The following is a 22,628-nucleotide window of genomic DNA, read 5'->3' as shown; positions in this document are numbered from 1 at the left end:
TCAGAGTCTGCCTTCTAGAGCATTTTTGCAGCTCAAGACTGGTGATGAAAACACTCCACAGGACCAGCTAGCCCCTGGACTGGTTCATGGGCTGGTGATCATACCTGGAAAAGCACTGTCTACAAGTGCTTCATGACCTCCTTAGTGCTGATGGAATGATGGTATTTGCTGGAGAAACCCAAACCCAAGCAACAGCTTGGGCCAAACGGACTGTAAAGCAAATCTGTATCTTGAGTGGAAGATGTCTGGTACTGTGTCCTACCATTCATCCGACCACCAGTCCTTGGGATGCTGGAATCCCATCCTTAGTGGCCTCATCCTACCTGTGCTAACAGAAGATGCAGAGACAGCAGTCCCTTTGCAGACAGAGAGAGAGACATTGTCAGGGATGCAGCAGGGCTTTCACTGACCTCGATTCCTGTTGTCTTTGCAGTGGTGAATCTGGAGCAGGGAAGACAGAAAGCACAAAACTGATTCTGCAGTTCCTGGCAGCAATCAGCGGTCAGCACTCCTGGATTGAGCAACAGGTCCTGGAAGCAAATCCCATTTTGGAAGGTGAGGCCTCAGACAATGGAGGCATTTTTTTGCTGGCCAAAAAAACCCAAAAATCAGATTCAGGAAGCACAAAATATAGCCAAATGTAAGTCACTTCTGTTGCATTTTGAGTTTCAAAAGGTGACAAAATTAAAAAAAAAAAAACAAAAAACCAAAAGCAATGGTGTAAACATTTGTTAAACAACATATTCAGTTTCTTTCCATATTAATTTATTTTTCACAAGACTAATATTCTCTGATTTGGGCTCTCAAATTTTCTATTAATATTTTTGACAGCTATTGAAAGCAAAACATTTCAGCTGACCTGAAAAACTTTTCAATTGCTTTATTCACTTAAAATTGAAAAATGTGTTTTTTCACTTAAATCAGTACTTTTTTCCCCAGAATTTCATAACAGAATTTTACTTAATTCTCTGTGTAGTCTGGGATTTCAAAAATGCTGATCACCAAATATGCAAAGCTCTTTTGAAAAATCTCACCACCTCTTCCAGTGTTGCAATTATAACTGTATGCAGAGCACCAATATCCTGTAAATGCTACATTCGAGTAACTGATTTTTTGTGTTATTTGACCATGGTTGCAAAAATCCTATCCCTATTTGCTGGTTCAGCAGAACATGAGGTTAATTTGACCAGAGCTTCACAGACTAAACCCCTTGTGCTGGCAGTGCACAATAACAATTCTCACCTTTTCCTTCCAAGATCAGTGATTGGCAGCAGAATGCAGAAAAAGAAAAAGGCAGCTCAAGAAAGAACCAGATAACCAGAATCAACTCGTGGCCTTAATAGGTTCATTGGCAAGCTGATACTGTGATCAGCCCCACTGTTTTAATTGGTTGTCTTTAAATTAAATAGGTGATCTGACCCTCTGGCCACAAAGTGATGGCAGATGGACCTTTTACACTTATGCAGAAAAGTGGCATTTTCCTTAAAGAACATTTTTACCTCTCCCACTACTCACAGAGAGCAGTATTTTGCTTGGGAAATAGCTCCCTAACAATCAACAGAAATGTGAATATCCTAACTGCTTTCCATGCATAATGTTAGCAGAGCAGACAAGAAAGTCACTGGCTGAGCTTTCCTTCTCCGTGCTCCGTTGGAGCTTCCTTCGGTCGTGGCATGAAGATGCAACGAGGCTCTCAGGGCACTGTGGGGCTGCCTGACCACTGGCGTTGTAAAGCATTGTGGTGCATGGCATGCACACAGCGTGTTTTTGAACATGCACTTCATCACTGCTAGGATGGAGGGGAAGAGAGGTTCTGTATTTCAGATGCATGTCCACCACCCACCAGCAATCCTGGAGCATAAATTCCAGGTCATGCTGGACAGGGCGCTCATGCCAGCAGTGAACACCCACACAGAGGATGGACATGGGTACCTTTCTCTGCACATAGTCTGTCTGCAGGGAGAAGTCTCCCTCTGGAAGTTGAGTTAATCCTCTGTATCTCCCTGAAGGATGAGCTCTTTTCTTTCCCTCTCAGTCACCAAATCACTCAGCAAATCTCAATCACCAAATCATTCACCAGCAGCTCTGTCATTTCCCGCGCAGCACACCACTCACGCACTGCAGCATCCTTCTGCTGGCCTTGCTCAATGCTCTTGTGTTTCATCAGCTGCTGCCAAAACCCTGCTGTCATAGCCCTTCTTCCTGGATAAGGTCACCCTGTTCCCATACCTCCTTCTCTGTTGCTCCTCTCTGTATTTCCAAGGACAGTCATCTGCAGTATATCCTGTTTCCCCACACTGAGATGAAATCGAGCCAGCCAAACTTAAGGGAAAGGCTTTGGGGATGCTTTTTACCCTCTCAGCCTTGCTCTTCCGATTATTTTTTTTTGCCTATGAGACCAGATCCATGATTGTCCCTGTGTCAGGTCCTCTCTGATCCACTGCAATTCCTCCCCGCAGCTTTCGGGAATGCAAAGACCATTCGTAATGACAACTCCAGCCGATTTGGGAAGTACATCGACATCCACTTCAACAAAAGGGGAGCCATCGAGGGGGCAAAGATTGAGCAGTACCTGCTGGAGAAGTCCCGGGTCTGCAGGCAGGTGAGGCGATATATCTGCAAGGCGTTGGAGCTGGCACTCCATCAGTTGACCTTTGCAGTGCTGTTCTCATAGAATCATAGAATCGTTCAGGTTGGAAAAGACCCTTTGGATCATCGAGTCCAACCATCAGCCCTACTCTACAAAGTTCTCCCCTACACCATATCCCCCAGCATCTCATCTAAACGACCCTTAAACACATCCAGGGATGGTGACTCGCAGACCTGACGCTTGCTCTTCTGTTGCAGGCCCAGGACGAGAGGAATTACCACGTGTTTTACTGCATGCTGAGAGGAATGACGATGGAGCAGAAGAAGAAGCTGGGTCTTGGGAAAGCCACAGACTACATCTACCTTGCGATGGTGAGAGTGCAGCGAAGCAGAGGTTTGGTGAGGTGATGTGGTGAAAACTTCTTAGCAAGGGAGAGAGAAGTGAGAGCTGCTTTCTCCACAGCACTGAGTCTTAGCCATGGGGTTTGTCCCACCACCACAAACCTCACAGTCTTGGTGTAAACCCTTATCCCCTGTGTATAGACCAGGTTATTTCCACTCTTCCTGTGGAGCAGAACATATGCATGGATGGTTTTAGTGTTTGGTGCCCAGGCCACTTGTCTGGAAATAACCAGGGTGTTGGATATGACGTGATGCTCTTGCAGCAGCGATGGACGAGGAGACATGCATGGCTGGGTGGCGCATTTTCAGTAGCATACGGTGCTGAGCTGTCTCTGCTCCATGTGTCTGACAATCTCCAGCCCCATTCCCAGTGTTGCAATCCAGAAGAGCTGGTAGAAGCAGGTGTAATTAAGGCTGGCCCATCATCAATAGGCTGGGAGCCAGCTTTTTATCTGGATCAGTGGGAGCCTCCAGCATGTTTCCTTCTCGCTCTGTATCCCTACCTCAGGGAGCTTTTTCTCCTCTGCTGATTGCAGCAGACACAGGGTAGCTGGGGACAGCAGGGTAAGTGCAGGTCACAAAGCTGAGCACTGAATCATGGTATACACCAAAGGGCAGAGCCAGATCCACAGGTTTAACATCATCTTTTGCTTATTCATCCCTTAAACAAAACATTTGCTCATTTAGGGGGAAGCCCTGCATAGCTTGGGGTTACACCCATCCTTGCCAGACACTCTCTGCCTTACCCCATGCACTGTGCAACCTCTTCGCCTCCCCAGGGTAACTGCACAACCTGCGATGGCAGAGATGACAGCAAGGAGTACGCCAACATCCGCTCTGCAATGAAGGTCCTAATGTTCACCGACACGGAGAACTGGGAGATCTCCAAGCTGCTGGCAGCCATCCTGCACATGGGGAACCTGCAGTATGAAGGTAAAAGGACAAAATACAGGGACGTGGCCCATCGCACTTCTGTTCCTTATTCTGTGTGGTGAGAGGGACCCAAGCTCAGGGACGGAGGGCTGTATCCAGACTACCTGCCATGGTGCCATGCCAGGGACTCCGGTGCTTATTGTGGAGTGTAAGGACAAGAAAGGAGGAATAAGTCCACTGCCCACTCTGTAGGGCTGCCAGACTCCAGTATGCTCAGTGACATCCACTTTCCTGAATTTAGGGAGGTTGAATATGGCCACAAGCCATTCAGTAGACTCATGTTTTGCAAGGAGAGACTAATGGAGTGTTTGACAAGTGCCTGTGTGATTGAATATGCCTTTGTAAAGGTACCAAACCGCCCTGCTGTCAGAAATGACATGGCAATTTAAAAGCCTCTTTGGAAGACAGAAGCCTAAAGCTCTTAAATGCTAGAAATGTTTTTACCCCATCAGTCATTTAGGGTGGCTGGCAGAGCAGAGTACAGGTCCCTTGCAGACAGCAGCAGGACTCCAGCAGCCACATGAACTTTTCTGTCCCTTCTGATGGCCAGATTTTGCCTGGCCATCACACAGAGGCAGTGGAGAAAGACCCTTCTCCTCACCCTCATCCACCTTCTGCAGAGCCATGTCCCTCACTGACGGCTTTCCCTCTGCCTTTCTTCCCCCAGCTCGGACCTATGACAACCTGGATGCCTGCGAGGTTGTTCAGTCGGCATCACTAATCACTGCGGCATCATTGCTGGAGGTCAGTGGCTCTGCGGTGCTGCTGTCCCCTTTCTGGCTTGTTCCTATATTCCCAGTATTGCAGCAAAGCTTCATCTGAGCCAGGCTCTCCTTGCACCACCAGCTCTAGAAGGATGGAGAGGCCCGGGTAAGCCATATCTTGCCCTGCACTGGCAGCGTGAAGGTGGATATCTCCATCTGAGCCGGGTATCTGAGCTCCCCTTCACACCAGCAGAGAGAAACAGACACTTTGGTGGCACATCACCCTAAAAAGGACATCCACAATACCTCAGTCCCTAAAATAGAGTGTTTCCCTCATTGATGTAAAGAGAGTTTATTACAGTAGCTGAGACAGAGATGTCACTTGTACTGTGTGTATCTGAAGTGAGGTGAGATGACTCTCACCCAAACCATCCATGCAGTGGCTGGAGCATTCTTCAGTGGCCTCCCCAGCAGGTAACAGGGCTCCCTCAGGGACACCATCTCATCTCCATAGGCACTGCAGATCCCAGAGTGTGATCCACAGCTGTCTGCAGGCTGTTTTCATGTACTTTAGGGGGTGGACATTTCTCTGTTTTGATCTCAGAAGTATGACAAAGGGTTAAGGGGATCCAAAGCTCCATTCATGCTGGTAGGATACAGCTTTGCTTTTTCATCTTCTCTCCCCACGTTTCTTGACATCTCACACTAAATCACAAGAACACTTTCCATACTAAAACAGTGTATAAAAGCGTTAATTACTTTCTCTGAAAATGCCTGTGACATCATTTGAGATATTTGCCCTGTACAGCTAAGAAAAGTCACTTACCTCCAGCTATGGGGGGCTGCACTGTTCCCCCCTGGCCATGCACGTTCAGGCCAGTAGCCCAGGCCTCTGTAAGGACACTTTGTGTTATAGTCAGCAGCTGTGTTTGGTGGTGTCTTTGCCAGGTTGACCCTCAGGACGTGATGAACTGCCTTACCAGCCGGACTATAATCACCAGGGGTGAGACTGTCTCCACTCCTCTCAGCATGGAGCAAGCACTGGATGTGAGGGATGCTTTTGTAAAGGTAAGTGTTAGGGCATTCCCTTCTGTTCCTGTTCATAAGCTGAAGAAATCTGACACTTTTGAGATGAGAGCATCAGCTGCACAGGAGAGATGTCTTACTTGGTGCTTATGTGAACTCAGATCAGCAGATGGCCTTGAAATTGTGTTCCCACTGAGATGTACAAAGAGTTGAGGTGGAAAGAGTCTAGAGAACCTGGCTGGTCTTCAGGGGATTTGCAGTCTGGACTTGAGACTGTCTATACTCAAAGGTGACCTATAGAAGGAGCCAGCATTACTAAAATGACTTCACCTCAACTTCAAGAAAACATTCCAGCTTAAGCCCCAGGGCTAGATCCTCAGCTGCTATAAATCAGAACACCTCTAACACCCACACCTGAATTTCAGGATTTGGGCATGTCTGCAGCAGTACATAAAGCCAAACATCACAGGAAAAGGGATAGGGCAGTTCAGCAGCCATCAGAGCACTTAAGAGTACCACCTGAGGCTTTGGGGTGATGAAAGTTGACAGGGTGGGTGTGCATCACTGATGTGTTGTTTGCAGCCCCATGTAAAGTTGAAAATCAAGCATCAGTGGTATACTTTGGCCAACCTGGGCCCCCCACTCTGTGGGGAACTGGTAGATCAACCTAGCTGGTTTGATACCTAACTAGTCTGCAAATCCAGACAGTGATTTCTCCACTGGTGGTGGGCCTTTGGATCAGGCTCCCCTCCTGGTAGCACTGCTGTAGCTTATACAAAAGAAATTAATAACACTGTAAAACATAGAATTCTGGAATTACTGAAGCAACAATAGCTGCTTCATTAAATCAGCAGACTGGTCAGCCAGTGCTGCAACATTTAAGTCAGCACCTTGTCCAGGTGAGACATCCTTGGCTTATCTAGCAGTGTAACATGGCTCTTCTGATCTGTAGAGAGACATGTTTAGAAATGAAGGAAAGGACTGTCTGCCTTTACAGCAAGCCTATAAAGCAAAAATATAGGACTATCCAAATCTGGGATTTTGCTTTCAGTTATCTTTTATCTAGGCTTTCAGGTCTGTTTTCCTTGATCTACATAACAGCTTTTGAAGCTTTAAACCATGCCAAGAGCTGGCATAAATGTTGGAGAGGGACTGTCCAGTTGTTGGCCGTACTTTAGGGGAGCCTGTGCCATCACGAGCGAAGTGGTGCCACAAATTAGCAGAGTGGACTGCTAACCTCTCTTAGTGACCTCCATCTTTGGGATATTGCAGGGAATTTATGGGCGGCTTTTTGTGTGGATTGTGGAGAAGATCAATGCTGCAATTTACAGACCTCCTTCCCAGGAACTCAAAAGTGTCAGGAGATCCATCGGCCTCCTTGACATCTTTGGCTTTGAGAACTTCACAGTGAACAGGTATGGAACCTGCAAAAGGAGGACCAGGTCTTAACCCTCCCTCACCACCCCAAGCTCAAGGTCTTGCAGTCCTTTCACCTCTCCTGAGATGAACAGGACTGGGCTGGGCCAAGCCTTTTTTTATATGAGAGATCATCAGAGCTAATCACTATTATGTTGCAGCAGACAACATATTTCCTAAAGTCTATAACATTGTTTTGGGGGAGAAAAACTGTTTATCTGAACCACTAAGGAAATTCTCAGCCAACAGCAACCTTACTGAGTGGCTGACATGATCTGAGAGTATTGCTTCAAGCATGGAGAGAGATGGAGAAAGATAGACTATGGTGGATCTAATGTGTCCTCTCCTTGACCTTCCCTCCACAGTTTTGAGCAGCTTTGCATTAACTTTGCAAATGAAAACTTGCAGCAGTTCTTCGTGCGCCATGTCTTCAAACTAGAGCAGGAGGAGTACAACCTGGAGAACATCAACTGGCAGCACATCGAGTTCACCGATAACCAGGATGCCTTGGACATGATTGCCATCAAGCCCATGAACATCATCTCCCTCATTGATGAGGAGAGCAAGTTCCCCAAGGTGTGTTTTGGGCTCAGCCCTGCTGCCAATGACTGTCCTTTTTTTACCTCCTTTGTACTTGCATGCTGGCACCCTTTGAGAGGTCTGTTGGCCCCAGACACACATTCACCAGAGGGTTGCCTATTCATAGTTTTTATTGCTCTGTCACATTTTCTTCTGTGTGTACCACAACCATGCCTAAAACACGTTAGTATTTCTGATGGAAGAACATGCCTGCAAGAGGCTCAGGAATAGCCTCTGACAAAGTTTAAGAGAAAATAATATTAAATATACTCCCTTAGGAGCTCTATCTTAAATATAGCAAAACATGCCAGTGATACTTAATCAATTTCTTTAATTTCTGCACTTGAGATATCCTCTCCAACACATCTCTTCTCAAAATAAATACACATTGTCACCCAAGACAACAAAGAAATGCACTGTTGATTGGAAAATTATTTTAATGGAACAAACCCTGGTTAAATGTCAAATCTTTTCCTGTATGCACAGGGTACAGATGCCACCATGTTACACAAGCTGAACTCCCAGCACAAGCTTAACACCAACTATATTCCTCCGAAGAATAACTATGAAACCCAGTTTGGCATTAACCACTTTGCTGGAATTGTTTACTACGAAACAAAAGGTAAGGGGCAGCTCCTGGGGCACTGCAGGTGTGAGGGGATGCTCGGAGGAAGGTGAACTGCTGCTGTATTGGAGCAGAGCAGATGGTAGCCCATAGTAGTGTCAGCGTACTCCTTCTCTGGCTGCAGTGACTTGGCCCTTCAGCAGTGCCTATGAGCTGCAGAGTTTGGTGTTGTTTCATTCATGCTGTGCCCATGACAGAATTGCAGTGCTTTGCACCACATGCATCTTTGATCCAGGCTCAAGATGCACCTTGTCTTCCTTCTCTTGGTCCCCCTTATCTCTGCCCACTCATTATCCCCATTACCTCCCTAAGAACAGCCAGTAGGTCAGCAACCCAGAGGCTGTTTGCAGGGCTCATCCTGGCCATGTTGCACTGTGTCATCTCTGTATGTGTTGTCCCATTATTCCTCTAGGTTTCTTGGAGAAAAACAGGGACACGCTGCATGGAGACATCATTCAGCTGGTGCATTCCTCAAAAAATAAGTTCATCAAGCAGATCTTCCAAGCAGATGTGGCAATGGTAATGCAGGCGGGAGACCTTTATTCACAGGGGGATGTTGCTGGAAGGGGCAGAAGATTTGCAAAGAGTCACGTGGCTCTAAGGCTGTTTGGGGTGTTTCAAAACTGCTAGTGTGAGCCAACCATCAGAAAGCGTTAATGCGGTGTCACGGGTACCTCCACACCCCCAGTTCACTGCATTCAGTTTGTCAAATATTATATTGTGCTGTGAGTACTCCCCTCCTAATTGTGTAGGGATAGGAACAATAAGGTTTTTGACTGTAGAAATCTGAGAGAGAAAGAGCTAGCTCCTCCAGCTGAGTAGTCTAGATCTGTGTATAATAGAGTGAGAAGTGAAAACTAAATACTTGTAGACCAGAGCAGAATGAAGGGACAATCTGGCTAGCCTTTAAGCACCACAGCAGGACAGTTGTGTTTTACTGTTATGACAGCAGAAAGAAGACACCAGGTATGAAAGCTGAACTTCAAAGCTCCCCTTTCCACATCCCAGCCCTCTGGGAGGGTATGTGCTTCATGCTTGGTGTGGGAGAAGACCATGTGCACTGAAGCTTTGGAGGAAGGCACAGTCATTGCTTTAACTCCTCCCACCCCCTTTGAGCATTTATTACTAGGATGCCATCTTAAATACTGAGATTAGTGACTATTTCACCATTAATAACACAAATATATGATGTTTTCTTAAGTTGAACATCTACATCTCCCTACTAAGACATCATTAGCCCTGCTCCCAAAATTAAAGGAGAAACTGTTTTAAAATATCAACCTTAAGGAACCTGGAAGTCTACACAGATAGGTTGCCATGGCCAAATCCTCCAGTGTTTCCCTAGGCAAAGCCATGGGACTGCAAATGGTGTGGGGATAAAATTTGTCAAAGCAACCAAGTTTTTTAGAAGTTGGAGTCCTATTTCCAAATGCCAGCCAATGCCGCTGATGGTCCAAGGGACTTAGAGACTTTCAGGAGTGCCAAACAGATTTAAGAGCTGAATTCCTTTAGCTGCTAAGGGAAAGAAATGTTTAAATTCCTAAGAATTTTTTTAACTAGGCTACAGGCACTTTTGTAAGCCTTGTTCAAAATCGTTAGCCACTCAGTTTTGCTTCCGCTGAAATGAATGATCAATGTCCTTTTGACTTCATTAGGAACAAGAGGATAACATTTATCAGCCCCAATTAAGCTACCAATTGGCATGACACTTCTGGTGGGTTCAGAGCTATCCCCAGGTGTGGATACTCCTGCTGAACTAGGCACTAACTCCCTTAGCATCAGTGTTGCCATTTACTTTGCTTTTTATTGCTTATTCCTCACTGCTTTTTATTTTCAGTGCAAGCTTTGCAGTTCACCTTGGAAATGATTTCTTCCTTGTTTGAGCAGAGATGCGCTCTGGGGAATCAATGAGAGGGAGCTCTCAGGTTTACACAGTTGTGCAGATTTCTTCACAGGGACACCTACCAAGCATCTTTAAAAGATGCTGGAAGTACACATCAGCAAAATTGAGATTTTCACCTGGGTGTTGTCCAGAACCTGAGAACTGAGACCTTTTAAAGCATCAGAGCACTTTTTTTCTTAAAAAAATAAACCTTTTCTTTTATAGTTCCATTAAACATCTTGGGAATCTGTTCTGAGTGGTGGTCCCTGTGCTTTGATACTTTAATGATCTCTGCTTTTTTTTTTTTTTTTGAATGAGAGATTTGTAACCTGACTGGCATGGAACTGGAAGAGGAGCAAACATTGTGTACCAGCTCCCTTAATTGTGCACAATGTTAGTGTGAACTGGGAGAGCACAGATCCCCTGAACACCATGCAAACAAAACTGCTCAGACAAACAGGATCCATCATGGGGCTGAGATGATTTTGCCATTGCTTTCCACCAAAATTCAAGAACGTTTGCAGCCCCTTTCTTAAAGCACATTCCCCAAAAGAAGGTGCAGGTGAGCCTGGGTCATGGGAATTGACTGCACGTAGCAAAGAGCTGGGGCAAAAGCTCTTCTTGGAAGTGTGCACGCCTTCCCGGAGCATCAGTGAGACAATCTGTGGAGAAACCTTCCAGAGACATTCAGGCCAGGTCAATCAAATCTAACATCTTCCCTTAAAAAGAGACAAGTGGCTGCTCAGCTAAGAGCTAAATCAAATAATGAGGCATTTTGCTCAACAGCTTCCACCCTTTGGTCCTCAGGAGCTTATCAACGAGTTTGTGGGATTTTGTGAGTCAGTGAAAAGCAAGTCCATATCTGCTTTACATTCAGTCTTTCAAATGGGATCTTTGAGAAAGCCACAGATCAGAGAAGTTTGAAAACTAGTCAAGAGTGTATATTTGAATATTACAGTAACTCTTTGGTCCTTGAAAAACCTAATATTTGTGCACAACAAAACCTGCGTGGTGAACTTGCTAGAGCACATGGGGCTGTGAAGCCTGATTTATGCATGCTTGTCATAGAGGAGGTCTACCTGTATGCGTTTGCTGAATTGGAACATTGCTTTGAGTGGTGCCAGGTGAAATGATAGATTCAGTGGGAATTGTACCCTGTTCCTCTGAGCAATCAGCCGGAGTGGTCTGACAGCGCTGCTTCCTCGAGGAACAGGTAGAAGGATCAGTGGAGGATGGAAACTGGTCAAGGGAAAAACCAATAAGACATTTGGGGTCTTTCCCCTTGGCAAAAATCTCAATTCTATAGAAAATATCTGATTTTTTGGATTAAAATTAAGGAGGAAGGGAGGGATTTCTTTAGATTTTTGTGGAAATTTGGTTTTTCCCTGGCATCTTCCCAACCACTGTGTATTGAGAGCACCAGTCACAGGAGAGCAGGGATGTGTGAGAGAGAGGTGACTGAAACTGGATGGATAACAAGCGAGGTTAAAAGATGTAGAAGACTTGTTTCCAAGAGGCGAGACCTCACTGGTAGCAGTTCCCTCAGCTTCAGGGATGTGAACGTGAAGACGAAGGGGAAAAGCCAGGAGGGGAGTAGACAAAAATCTAAGAATGAATGCATTTTGTTTGTGAGATATTTTAATGGCTCGACCTCCAAGACTAACAATATCAGGCTCCCATTTCAGTTATTCCTTCTTTTCACTATTTGCTCTTCTCTGTCTCTGTTTGTGTTTTGTTTTGTTTTTTTTCACCTGTGCTTCATGTAGTTTCTCTGTGGCTATGCATCCAGCACATTTGGCCAGTCGCCCACACCCACACCAAAGGTAAACTGAATACATGAGTTCCTCTGTTGTATATTCACCTCTCCTTGGCAAGGATTGTGCTTTGCTTTTGTCGGTTTATTACTCTTCCTGAACTATCTATAGAGGATCCGTTTCAAGTGATCAATATGACGGTGAGCATTTTTACAGCTATTTGAATAGATGAAGGAGTATGACTGTATCTTTTGTTTCTAGGATTCAACTCAGAAGCTTTGTAATAATGGGAATTTGGTTTGGATAAAATCAGAACCAGCCCGAGCCAAAGTTTTGGGGTTTTTTCCTAATATTTGAATAATTTTAATTAACTTCAGATGGACCATCTGTGGGATTTGTATGTTTTTTATCATGGTGCCACCATTGGTTTCAGTGGGATATTATTCCTCCATGCAACTGCAAATCAGGCCCTGTTTTGGCCTTTTTGGGGCAGGAAGCTGATACTTCATGTGCAAAGAGAGACTCTTAGACTGCATTTCTGGGTGACTTGGAAATGCCATTATTCTCAGAGGGGTTTTAGGTCTTGTTCAGGGGAGATTTCAGATTCAAGCCTTCAAAGACACAGTTAATATTGAACCTTGCTATGATCATCGAAACAGGCTCTTGGCACCTTTTTTAGGTCTTTTCTGTTCCATCTCATCTCCTGACTGGTTCTGATGATTTCCCAAACCTTTCTTGATAGATATTTGCTCATAGGGTAACATACTGTGTGCTGAAGGTTTTGCGACATTAAGTTTGCGACTCTGCTCAAATTTCCATGACAATCTTTCGATAGCCAGAGGATCATGTTAGAGATGGACCTGATTTTCAGAATTCAAATCCTTGCATGGGGCTGAATTTCAACCCTTCTTACCTCTGCAGTGTCTCGGGATGTTTGGACTTGGAATTCCAATGAGGGGGATCTGACCCAAGATGACCCAAAGTCATTCATTCTAGAGCTGGACTCCTTCCCCTCCGTATCATGATTGCAAATTGTTTGAATTGCAACATCAAATTGGGCCCTGCTCTAGACTTGTAGCAATGCCACACACCAAGAAAAAAAAAAAAAAAACAAACCCATCCTTGCTGAGTTAGGATAGGGTGGAATTAAATCCAGGAGGGAATTGTGCAAAATCTGTCAGAAATACCCAGACCAGTCTTTTCCCCGAAGACAACAACAGGAGATACAAGGAAATGGGAGGCATAATACTGATTATTTCTATAAGTTTTGCTGTTGTTCTTCTCATAATATAGCCTCATGTGTTGTAGGTTTTCTAATGAATAATAATTGATCGTATTTGTTAGGCACTGAGGCAAGGGTGGAACACCCAGGCCAAAAAATTTTTCCAAATATATCAATATCAGTAAGTTTTATAAAGTAGGGGAGTAGGTCAATATAGTGATACTCAGCACATAGCCTGTGTCAACTTTGCATCGGAAGACACTTTTCAGACTGCACAGCCTTTAGGAGAGAGACTGTCTCTTCACTGTATGCCACTGCAGAACTTCCTGTGAGGGGGCCTCAACTTTCAGTGGTCCCCTGGAGGCCACCCCAGTGACATTTCATATAACAAAATAACAAACAAATAGTGTCATTTTTCTCAGACTTTAGAAAAAAAGGGTGTGTCTATGTCCCAAAGATGCTACAGTCTCAGAGTTTGAAAGCTAAGACTTGTCTAACCAGGAGAAAAGAAGAACGTGTTTAGCTCTTTCTGCTTCAGGCTACAGGGACTGGGTCTGTTTTGAGCTAAAAAATGCTCCTCCTCTGCAGTAAAACCTGTATTTTCAGTGCCTCGCTAGGCTGTGTTGGGAGGCTGCTCCACTCCTTTTTTTTGGCCATTTTGCTGGAATAAGGGAAGAGATATGATTCTCCCCACTCTGGTGTTGACGTGAGGTGGGAGGAACCACGATGACTTCAGTGGTCTCACCTTGTCCCTGCAAGAGGAGGCTGAGGCAAAGCACTCACCTGAGGTTTCGTTGTGTAGCCAAGAGCCTGGTTAGTGCCCACGTGGCTGGTGCCTACCATTGAGAGGGGTCTGTGCCCAAATGTCAGGCCCAGGAAGCATGTGAATGGATGGGGTGGTGCAGTCTTGACAGGAGAAGCCCAGACTGCGCTGACAATTTGGATAGGAAGACAAGCTGCTTTCTGGCCACTGCCCCTTCCCTCCAACACCTCCCAGCAAAAAGCTCTCAGGTGTAAAGATGGAGATGGCACCACTGCTTTTTACCAGAGCTGAATGCATGCAAGGAAGAAATGCAAGTCATCAGCAACCTAGAGAGGCAGGTCTTGCTGTCTGGCAGCAAGCCACTCATGCATTCCCTTGTAGACCCTTGTACAAAGTCTTGCACCCTTCCTACCACCACGGCTGAAAAAAATGACCTTTCCCAGCCAAGCTCAAATTGGCAAACCTGGCTAATACGCAATTGCTTCCGACTTCCAGCCCTGCTCCTGCATCTGTTGCTGCTTCTAACCCCTGTGGCTATCCTTTCACATTTCGCAGAGGTGACCCCTTGCACACCCCAGCAAAGTGATAAGAAAATATTAATCAAAGCTATCGAAACCAGGATTCTTGGTGAAACAGCCTATTGCTCATCAAATCGGTGACAGAATGTGAGCACTAGACTCTACAGTGCTCTGCAGGTAGCAGCCGCATCATTACTCTAGATTTGTTAAGTTTGTCCTTTGGGGGAGGATTTTGCTGGGAGAGATCACTGATAACCCCCCCCCATGCCCTTTTCAAGAAGCAGGCCAGGTTTTTCTGGTGTGTGCATGAGCTGGGTTTTCTCTTGTTGGAATTCCATGATGACTTTGTGTTTGTGTTGATTGGGTTTGTCTCAACACCATATCCAACCTGAGCTGTGCAAATTCCCTGCCCACGGCAAGGGGGTTGGACTAGATGGTATTTATAGTCCCTTCCAACTCAAACTATTCTGTGATTCTATGAAATTCCTCAGTGTTGGGGGGTGGGAATGTTATCTGGCAGGTTATCAGTGCTATACGATGAAGCGCACACAAAGGTTTTAGCAAAAGTAGAAATAAAACTCACCACCTTGCAAAACATAGCAGCAAGGCCAGTGCAAATGGAGACTTTGTGTCTCCACATATGGCTTCACCACCTGTGAAGATGTTTGGAGGAAAAATACATTGAAATCCTGCTGGAATCCTCCCTTTTGGAAATCCCTGGCCACCAGGTCACGTCAATAGGCATGTCACAGTCTGCCTCATTTTTTATTCAGAGGGAGTTGCATCCTGGTGCCCAACTCTTCCTCCAACCCACCAGCAGTACCTGCTGCTCCACAAAGGCTCCCTGAACACCAAACCCTATGAGACACACAGCAGCACTGTGACTGATGTGTAATGAGCTCAGGTAATAGTGACTGCAAGATAAAATGAGCTAAGGGCTTCATTTAGTCTGGAGGTGATTTAACAAGGTTCTCCCAGGGCAGGGAGAAGGGGCTGTTAAGGGAAACAGCTCTAGTCTGCTTTAGAAACACTTGCCTCAAAATGGAGATTGAATTATTAATTTAACCAAGGGAGCTAAACCAAGCAAAATACTCAAAATCATCCTGATTCAACCTAAATACCCTCCTCATTTAGTCTAGTTAATATTCTTTTCCAAACACAACTTGAATCTTCCCTGTAGTGCAGGCTGAGGAATATAGACGTTACCAGAAGTTTCTGGAGCTATTGCAGAATCACTCTGCAGCAGAACTGCCCCTGGCTTCTTTTTTACCCTACGTGGGTCTCTGGTCCTACACCCCAGGGAGCAGAAGGGGATCAGCCTGACATGAGGGAACATGACACAGGGGTTGGCGTGACCATGCTGCAATGCATGAGGACAGGGAAGCCCAAGCCATTCCTGAGGAGCATCCCTGGGCAGATGCATCACCCCAAGCTGCAATACAGAGATTTTTGATGGCCCAGAAGGCGCTGTTTGCTCTCACGGGCAGATCTTCCTCATGGCTCTCCATAGGGCAGGTGGGATTGCCAGTCACAGAGGGAGGTTTGAGCAGGAGAAATTAAGTTTTGGCACTTTTCCTCCCTGGGTAGAGGCGTGTGGAGCAGTTTGCCAGCGTTCGGCCATTGCAAGCTCTGCCCTGCCCCTCTCCTGCCACATTGCTCAACCATCTCTGGCCCTGCTCCAGCCCCGGCTGTTGCGGGACGTTCCCAGGGACGTGGCCAGAGGGGAAAGGCAGTGTTATCCTTTCATTTCCTGAGCCCCCTCTGCTGCGGTTTTGCAGGGAGCAGAGACGAGGAAGCGCTCGCCAACGCTCAGCAGCCAGTTCAAGCGATCCTTGGAGCTGTTGATGAGGACTCTCAGTGTGTGCCAGCCCTTTTTTGTTCGCTGCATCAAGCCCAATGAGTACAAGAAGCCCATGGTAAGTCCTGCTTTTCTCTCCTGGTTACTTTTCGTACAGGACTGCCCCCAGGGTCACTCTGCCTTGGAGCTAATGGCAAAACTCCTTTGGGCGTTGATGGAGTCAGGACTGACCCTGGGTACTTAGAAAACCAACCCACAGCCTGTTCTGCAAGCAAAGGAGTCACTGAAGGATTGACAAAATCTTACTTTGCAATCCAACAGCACCCCAAAACGTTTTGCAGAGGGGAACTCCTGCCCCTGCCTTTCTTCCCAAGGACAACCTCCAGGAATTCACCCTGCAGCCCCTTCTCCTATAGAAAATGCCTCTGAATTTCCATAGGGGGTAGGCACCTCCCTACCAGAGACACAGGCTGAGCTGTACGGCCCTGGGTTTAGTCCTATGACAGGGTTCAACATTTCCTAAAAGTGATCCCATGGGTGTTTTCTACAAAATCTTTGCTTCCAAGGAATCTTGCCCTGTTTCACCCCCATTAGATCCTTTCAATTTGTTTTTTTAGCACCAATTGTGAAAACACAATTCTAAAAACAGAGGAAAAAAACAGGAAAGGTAAGAGAAATTATTTTACTCTGATTCCCAGAGAGTTGCTTCAAAAGCGACGAACACTCTAGGGACAAACTTTAAAGAGCAAATGAAAGGGAAGGAGATGGCTGTAAATCCCCCTGACCACAAACTGCTCATGGAGGGGACTCCCAAGTTTTGCAGTGAAAGGTAGATATAAGGCGGGTGCTGAACACCCAGATGCCACTGTCAGCACCTTGCAGGATGGGACCCTGGTGCTGTTAGCAGTCACTGTTAGCAGCTCCCCGCTCTTAATAGTGATACTGCTCGGGGAAGAAGAGCTTTATTTAATAATAATTTCAGCTATTTGTTTCTGTGAATCATTTTGCCCATGCCTTTGCACTTCAGTAGCAGTTAATTTAGCCAGAGCTGAAGCTTTATCTAAAGTCAGTGTCTGTTAGCAAAGCTCAGCTGAGTGCAAAAAACCATAACATACTGAATTCCAGAGCTGTTAAGTACAAGCAGTGTTTGTTTGAAATTTATTTTTGCTCTTCAGTGAACCTAACATGATGGTGAAACGTTTGGTGGCTCTCTCAGAGCAGTTTATCCTGGGTTTGGTGAGCATAAAAAGCCACCTAATAGCATCTTAACTGGGTTAATATTTAACAATATGTCTGATGGGGGATTATCATCTGAGCTGAGATCAAAACAACATGGGTGATGTTGAGAAATAGATGTGCATCCTGAACTGATGTTAATAACCTATTCCCAGTGCCCTGACTTTGAGCTGCTTTTACATTTGGATGTCTTGGATTCGGTCTGGCATTTTGTGTCCTGCATAGGAAGTCTGTGTTTCATCAGCTCTTGCAAGCGCTAAGCCAGAAGTCTCTGTGCAACACATTTATCTACAAAACTTTTGGTGGGACATTTAAAAAGCTACAGTTTTGAAAGAATAAGACAAAGAGAAATTGATCTCTCCATTAAAGTAATGAGTGCATGAGCTAACACTGAATCAGAGACTATAGTGCTATATAATATGAAATGTGATTTCTTGCTAAATTTGTTTTTGGCCTTGGCTTAATAATACAAAGAAAAAAAATCCCAGATAATGGTACACAGAGCTGTGCAGGGTGACTGCAAAAGAGAACATTTTCTAGGAGTTCATTTTCTGTCCCTGGCTTTGAAGGAAAGTGTACTGATAGTGATAGGAAATGGAATGGTGGGAAGTGAAAGGTCAGTGGAAAGTCCTGACTGTTTGTTACTTTATGTTATTTTAAAACTTTTGCTTCCTCCTAAAATGTGCTTTGGGGGGGGAAAAAAAAAAATTGTTTGCATTGGGATGCTGGCTGGGGTTGTCTGGATCTGTACATCATTCCACGCTGCTGTTTCTGAGCATTGCTCTGTTGTTCTGGTTAGTCCAAGAGAAATGCGTGGGATGAATTAGGTAACAAACAATGCAAAGAAAGTCAAAACTCTCTCCAGCAGTCTGTGCCTCATCAGACCCTGATGCCAGGAGCACGTAGTTGCCCATATATGCAGTGAACTAGCCCTACAAACTCTGGAGGGTTATTTGCAAGTCCACAACCACTCACATACCCTTCTGCTTCATGGCAGGGGGAGACGGAGGAACACACACCTCTTTCCTCTGCAACTTTCTTGTCCCCAATACCCACTTAAATAGGGAGAGCTTGAGACTAAATCTGGATGATGCTACTTTCTGCCTTTTCCTCGCTCATCTGTTGTTTTCTCCTGGGATCAGGATCTGTGTCACTTCACTGCAGCCCTCTCATGGTTAAGTGGCTGCAACAAGCCAGTGAAAAAGCTCCCTCCAGGGATGAGGAGATAGCTGCATCCATAGGGCAGATCCTCCTGTCCCAGGAGATGCATCTGAGATACAGGGATGTCTGAGATACAGGCACATACTTACTTCTCCTCACTCACTTCAAGGAGCACATAGATGACTCACGTTTTAGATGCTCGTGTCTGTAAATGCACAGATGCTCACATTTTAGACAGCTAAAGGGAGGGCAGATGAATAACACCCTGGCAGTAACTCTTTGGCCCAGGCTGGGATTTACTGTCATGACTTTCTGTGGTGGGCCAGCACCACACCACGTCTGCCTTTATTTTGCACTTGAGCTGAACCCATTTTGGATGCTCCCAGCAGACAACATCAGGCTGCAAGAGGGTGCTCTCAGGGGCTCCAGGGTCCTCAATGCACTAAAGCATGGCAGAGATTTTCCTGAACCTCCCTTTGCTTCAGCAGATCTGCCCATCTAGCAGCACCACATATTATCCACCCTGAGGCACCTGAAGCAAGGAGAGCAGCCACGTTTATTATCTGCAAGGACTGGGTTACCTATGTCTGCTGTCTGGCCTTGAAACTGTCCATTGCTTGTCAGGAGCAGCCATGGATGCAGGTCCAGATTTGTCCTTTCCCTAAAACCCTCAGCTGGTCTCAGTTCTGACCTGTCCATTTTAAGCTCCTCGGATGTTCTCCTGGGTACAGGGTGGTTTGATGATAACAAGCTTATCTCAGGACCTCGGCATCTTCAAGGCTGCACTCTTCGTTTTTGTGACTTCAGGGTGTCACCTATCCTAAGAAAAACTAGTGTAGGCACTCTAAGACCTTTAGTGTCTGAGCCTTTGCTGATATGGTCCTCTGCCTGTGAAACGCTACTGTCCTGTCCGTACAGGAGAGCTGTGCTCATGTCGGTAAAGCTCAGAGTGATGGTCAGAAGTTAATGACCATGAGTGGTCATTGCAAGGATGACTGTACCATTTGACCCTCGTAGATGCAGCATCGCTGTTCATTTTCCCAAGGCAACGTTCACCATTACATTGTGCTCTCCAGTTCTCCTCTCAGTCCTTTGTGTAATGTGTAGGGCACATCCAGTCTGGCAAGCAGGAATTAAAGAAATGGAGTGATCAAGCACACTCAGCAGTTTATAGGATCAGGCTAATGACAGACAAGAGTCCTATGGCCTTGAGTCCAAGTGAAGGATTTGGGTGGATGCCTGACTTGCTTGCCCCACACATCTTCAGTGTCCCCACTCTTATGGCCAATCCAGGCCAGGATGTGCAATCAAACCACCGTGTCCTTTGTCCTCCCCAGCTGTTTGACCGGGAGCTGTGCGTCCGTCAGCTGAGGTACTCAGGGATGATGGAGACCATCCGGATCCGCCGAGCTGGCTACCCCATCCGCTACACGTTTGTGGAGTTTGTGGACCGGTACCGGGTGCTCATGCCTGGGGTGAAGCCAGCGTACAAGCAGGTGAGCATCTTCTTCCACAGGTAACGATTGTTCTCTGCTGGTCTCTCCAGAGATGTTTATGGGGCGTGCATCCTCTCCGAAAGCAATTATGCAACATTTGATCTCCAGATGTTACAGTGGTGATCTGGGCTTTCCAAGTGAAGGAAAAATGGTTACAGGGCTGGCAGGGACAGGTAGCCATATTCAGCCTGTCCCTCTCGCTCGCCTTAAATGAGGTGACTGTAAAGCTCTGGTAACCTCATTAGCAGAAAACTGCTGGAATTGGGACTAGAAAAGGTCCCCACTGGACTTTGGGAGGAGCAATGGGTGAGGCTGGTCCTGGTGAATTCTACCCCCTCTACTACCAGGGCGACCTGCGTGGGACGTGCCAGCGCATTGCCGAAGCAGTGCTCGGGAAGGATGATGACTGGCAAATCGGCAAGACAAAGATATTCCTGAAGGTAAGTGGTTCTCCACATCTCCCCTGCCATCTGAGACCGTTGCCTATGAAGTGGTCTCCTACCATTCCCCTTCCATCACAAGATGTGACCCTTTCCCATGGTCTATGGGCTGGCGTGGCAATGGGTAGAACCTGAGCCAAGGCAGGATATTTGGGGCCGGTTTAGGAAGCGGCAGGCAGGAGGAAGTCCTGACACTCTGCCAGCACTGATGCATGCACATACCCATACGGACGCAGAAATAGTCACATACAGCACACGGCCTTTTCCATCCTGGGCTGAGCCACTCAACCTCCTCTCCTGCCTTCACCCAAAAAATCATGGCAGCAGGAGGGATGTCCATGCAGAGCCCTGCAGAGAGAGGGACTGAGACCACAACAAGCTTGCTTTGCTTTCAAGAGCTTTCCTTTTGTGCAACGCAAGACATGCCTACAGCCTCCCTTTCTGCATCGGTCCAGCTGACACAGAGCAGCCCAACATTGCAGGTCCCCTGCAGCCCCATTCGCACTCATCTCTCCTCACAAACCCATTCCTGTGTTGCTCTGGGAGGATGAGGCTGACCTGGCCAGGAACCAGGATGGAAGCAAAGACTTCTCTCAAGCAAAAATCTCAACAGAAAACCCTGGCTGCTTATATCTAAATTCACCCCCAACCCCATCGTCAGTGCAAACACCCCCATCTCTTCCCTAGAAGCTGTTCCCACTAGTTGCTCTTTCCAGAGCCTGTTATCAAGATCTCACAGCTGTCAGGGCAGGAAACAGAGAAATTGGGAGGCCCCAAGGGGCTGCGTGAGGTCGAGCAAAGCAGGAAATGTGTGGAGCTGCCTCTGCTGCACCCAGCGCGGCAGGACTCAGCGTGCCGCAACCAGGAGAGAAAACCAAATTACAAATGGCATGGGAGGAATCAATAGAAAGCTTGGAGTGGTACATCTGAAAGCCTCAGGGCAAGGAAATTCAGTGTTTGGGGGAGGTTTTTGTCCTTAGGTTATGTTGCAGCCTTGGCTAGATGGAACGATGGGACCTGGGCAGCCTGGAGTTTGTTCCCAAACCTCTTCAGTGCTCCTGGGAAATGCTGCCATGCCTGACAGCACTAACAGGGAGCTCTGCATGGAAGGGCAACGTAATTTGGTTGTTTTCAGACTATGAAGTATTGCATATGCAGCTTCTGGATGCTCTGGTTAATTTGGGAATGAAGGCAGTAGATCACTAGGGTTTATATTAGGATTTCCCCAATGAGTAAGGGGGGTGATACTTGGGATGTAAAATGTCCTCTGGGGAAGGGCCTCATACCACCCTTCCTGCCACATGTCAGGCAGATGGAGAGCTTGAGACATGGGTGCTGTGTCACTTCCTCCCACAGGACCACCATGACATGCTGCTGGAGATTGAGAGAGACAAGGCTATCACAGACAAAGTCATCCTTATCCAGAAGGTGGTCCGTGGGTTTAAAGACAGGTGAGTCCCACTGCCAAATGGGAGGTGGGCTATGTGGGATGCTTCACCCATCAAGTGGCTCCTGGGGGATGCATCACTCCCTCGGTGCCCATCTGACCTGCACTGCCTGCAGCCGGGGAGAGGGGAGCCCTGATGTGTTGGCACTCAGGTGCAGCAAGTATTGGAGGAAAACAGTAGAAGAAACAAGAGGAAAACTGTGCTATGTGCCTCAAACATGGACAGAATAGAACCTTCTGTCCCTGTTCAGTGCTGTCTTCAGGGGAGCTGATGTTTGCTATGATAATGCAGCAGTGGGACTCTGAGCCTGCTGAAGGCTATGCTACGCCTCCAGTCCATGGGGATCCCCACAAGATTGCAGTGGGACCACTGTGACTAAGATTTCTCTCCCCAAAGCCCAAGGGATCAAAACTCTTTCCTTTACAGTCCAGTTGCCAGACTTGGGCAGAGGGTGGGTCCCAGTCCATGGGGAACTCATAGCACAGTTGTGGAAGAAAAGGGGGAGCCACAGCCAAGGCCAAGCTTCACCCACAGAGGAGGGACAGTTCTTGGGGCTTTGTGCTCTTTGACTGTTCAAGCCATGGCTGTGACTCAGGTTGTGCCTTAGGCTTTGCAGAAAGGGCACAGCTAAATAAC

General features: G+C 46.6%; 1 protein-coding gene across 2 annotated transcripts in view; it reads left to right on the top strand.

The window, feature by feature from the left end:
• The window catches only part of MYO7A (myosin VIIA), a 102,912-nt gene that overhangs the window by 48,079 nt on the left and 32,205 nt on the right, over positions 1-22,628 (top strand). Inside the window, exons 7-21 of one of the 2 annotated variants that reach the window (XM_074816444.1) lie at positions 434-555; positions 2,460-2,602; positions 2,848-2,961; positions 3,771-3,924; positions 4,592-4,668; positions 5,577-5,696; positions 6,927-7,069; positions 7,436-7,646; positions 8,136-8,271; positions 8,687-8,793; positions 11,923-11,979; positions 16,192-16,329; positions 19,946-20,104; positions 20,452-20,544; positions 21,901-21,995. In XM_074816444.1, coding sequence (XP_074672545.1) covers positions 434-555; positions 2,460-2,602; positions 2,848-2,961; positions 3,771-3,924; positions 4,592-4,668; positions 5,577-5,696; positions 6,927-7,069; positions 7,436-7,646; positions 8,136-8,271; positions 8,687-8,793; positions 11,923-11,979; positions 16,192-16,329; positions 19,946-20,104; positions 20,452-20,544; positions 21,901-21,995 — 1,869 coding nt within the window. The remainder of the gene's footprint in view (positions 1-433; positions 556-2,459; positions 2,603-2,847; positions 2,962-3,770; positions 3,925-4,591; positions 4,669-5,576; positions 5,697-6,926; positions 7,070-7,435; positions 7,647-8,135; positions 8,272-8,686; positions 8,794-11,922; positions 11,980-16,191; positions 16,330-19,945; positions 20,105-20,451; positions 20,545-21,900; positions 21,996-22,628) is intronic. The other variant, XM_074816445.1, reaches the window with a different exon arrangement.

This window comes from Strix aluco, chromosome 2 (genome assembly GCF_031877795.1).
Source record: "Strix aluco isolate bStrAlu1 chromosome 2, bStrAlu1.hap1, whole genome shotgun sequence".
Lineage (NCBI taxonomy): Eukaryota > Metazoa > Chordata > Aves > Strigiformes > Strigidae > Strix > Strix aluco.
This window is presented reverse-complemented; position numbering and strand designations above follow the sequence as displayed.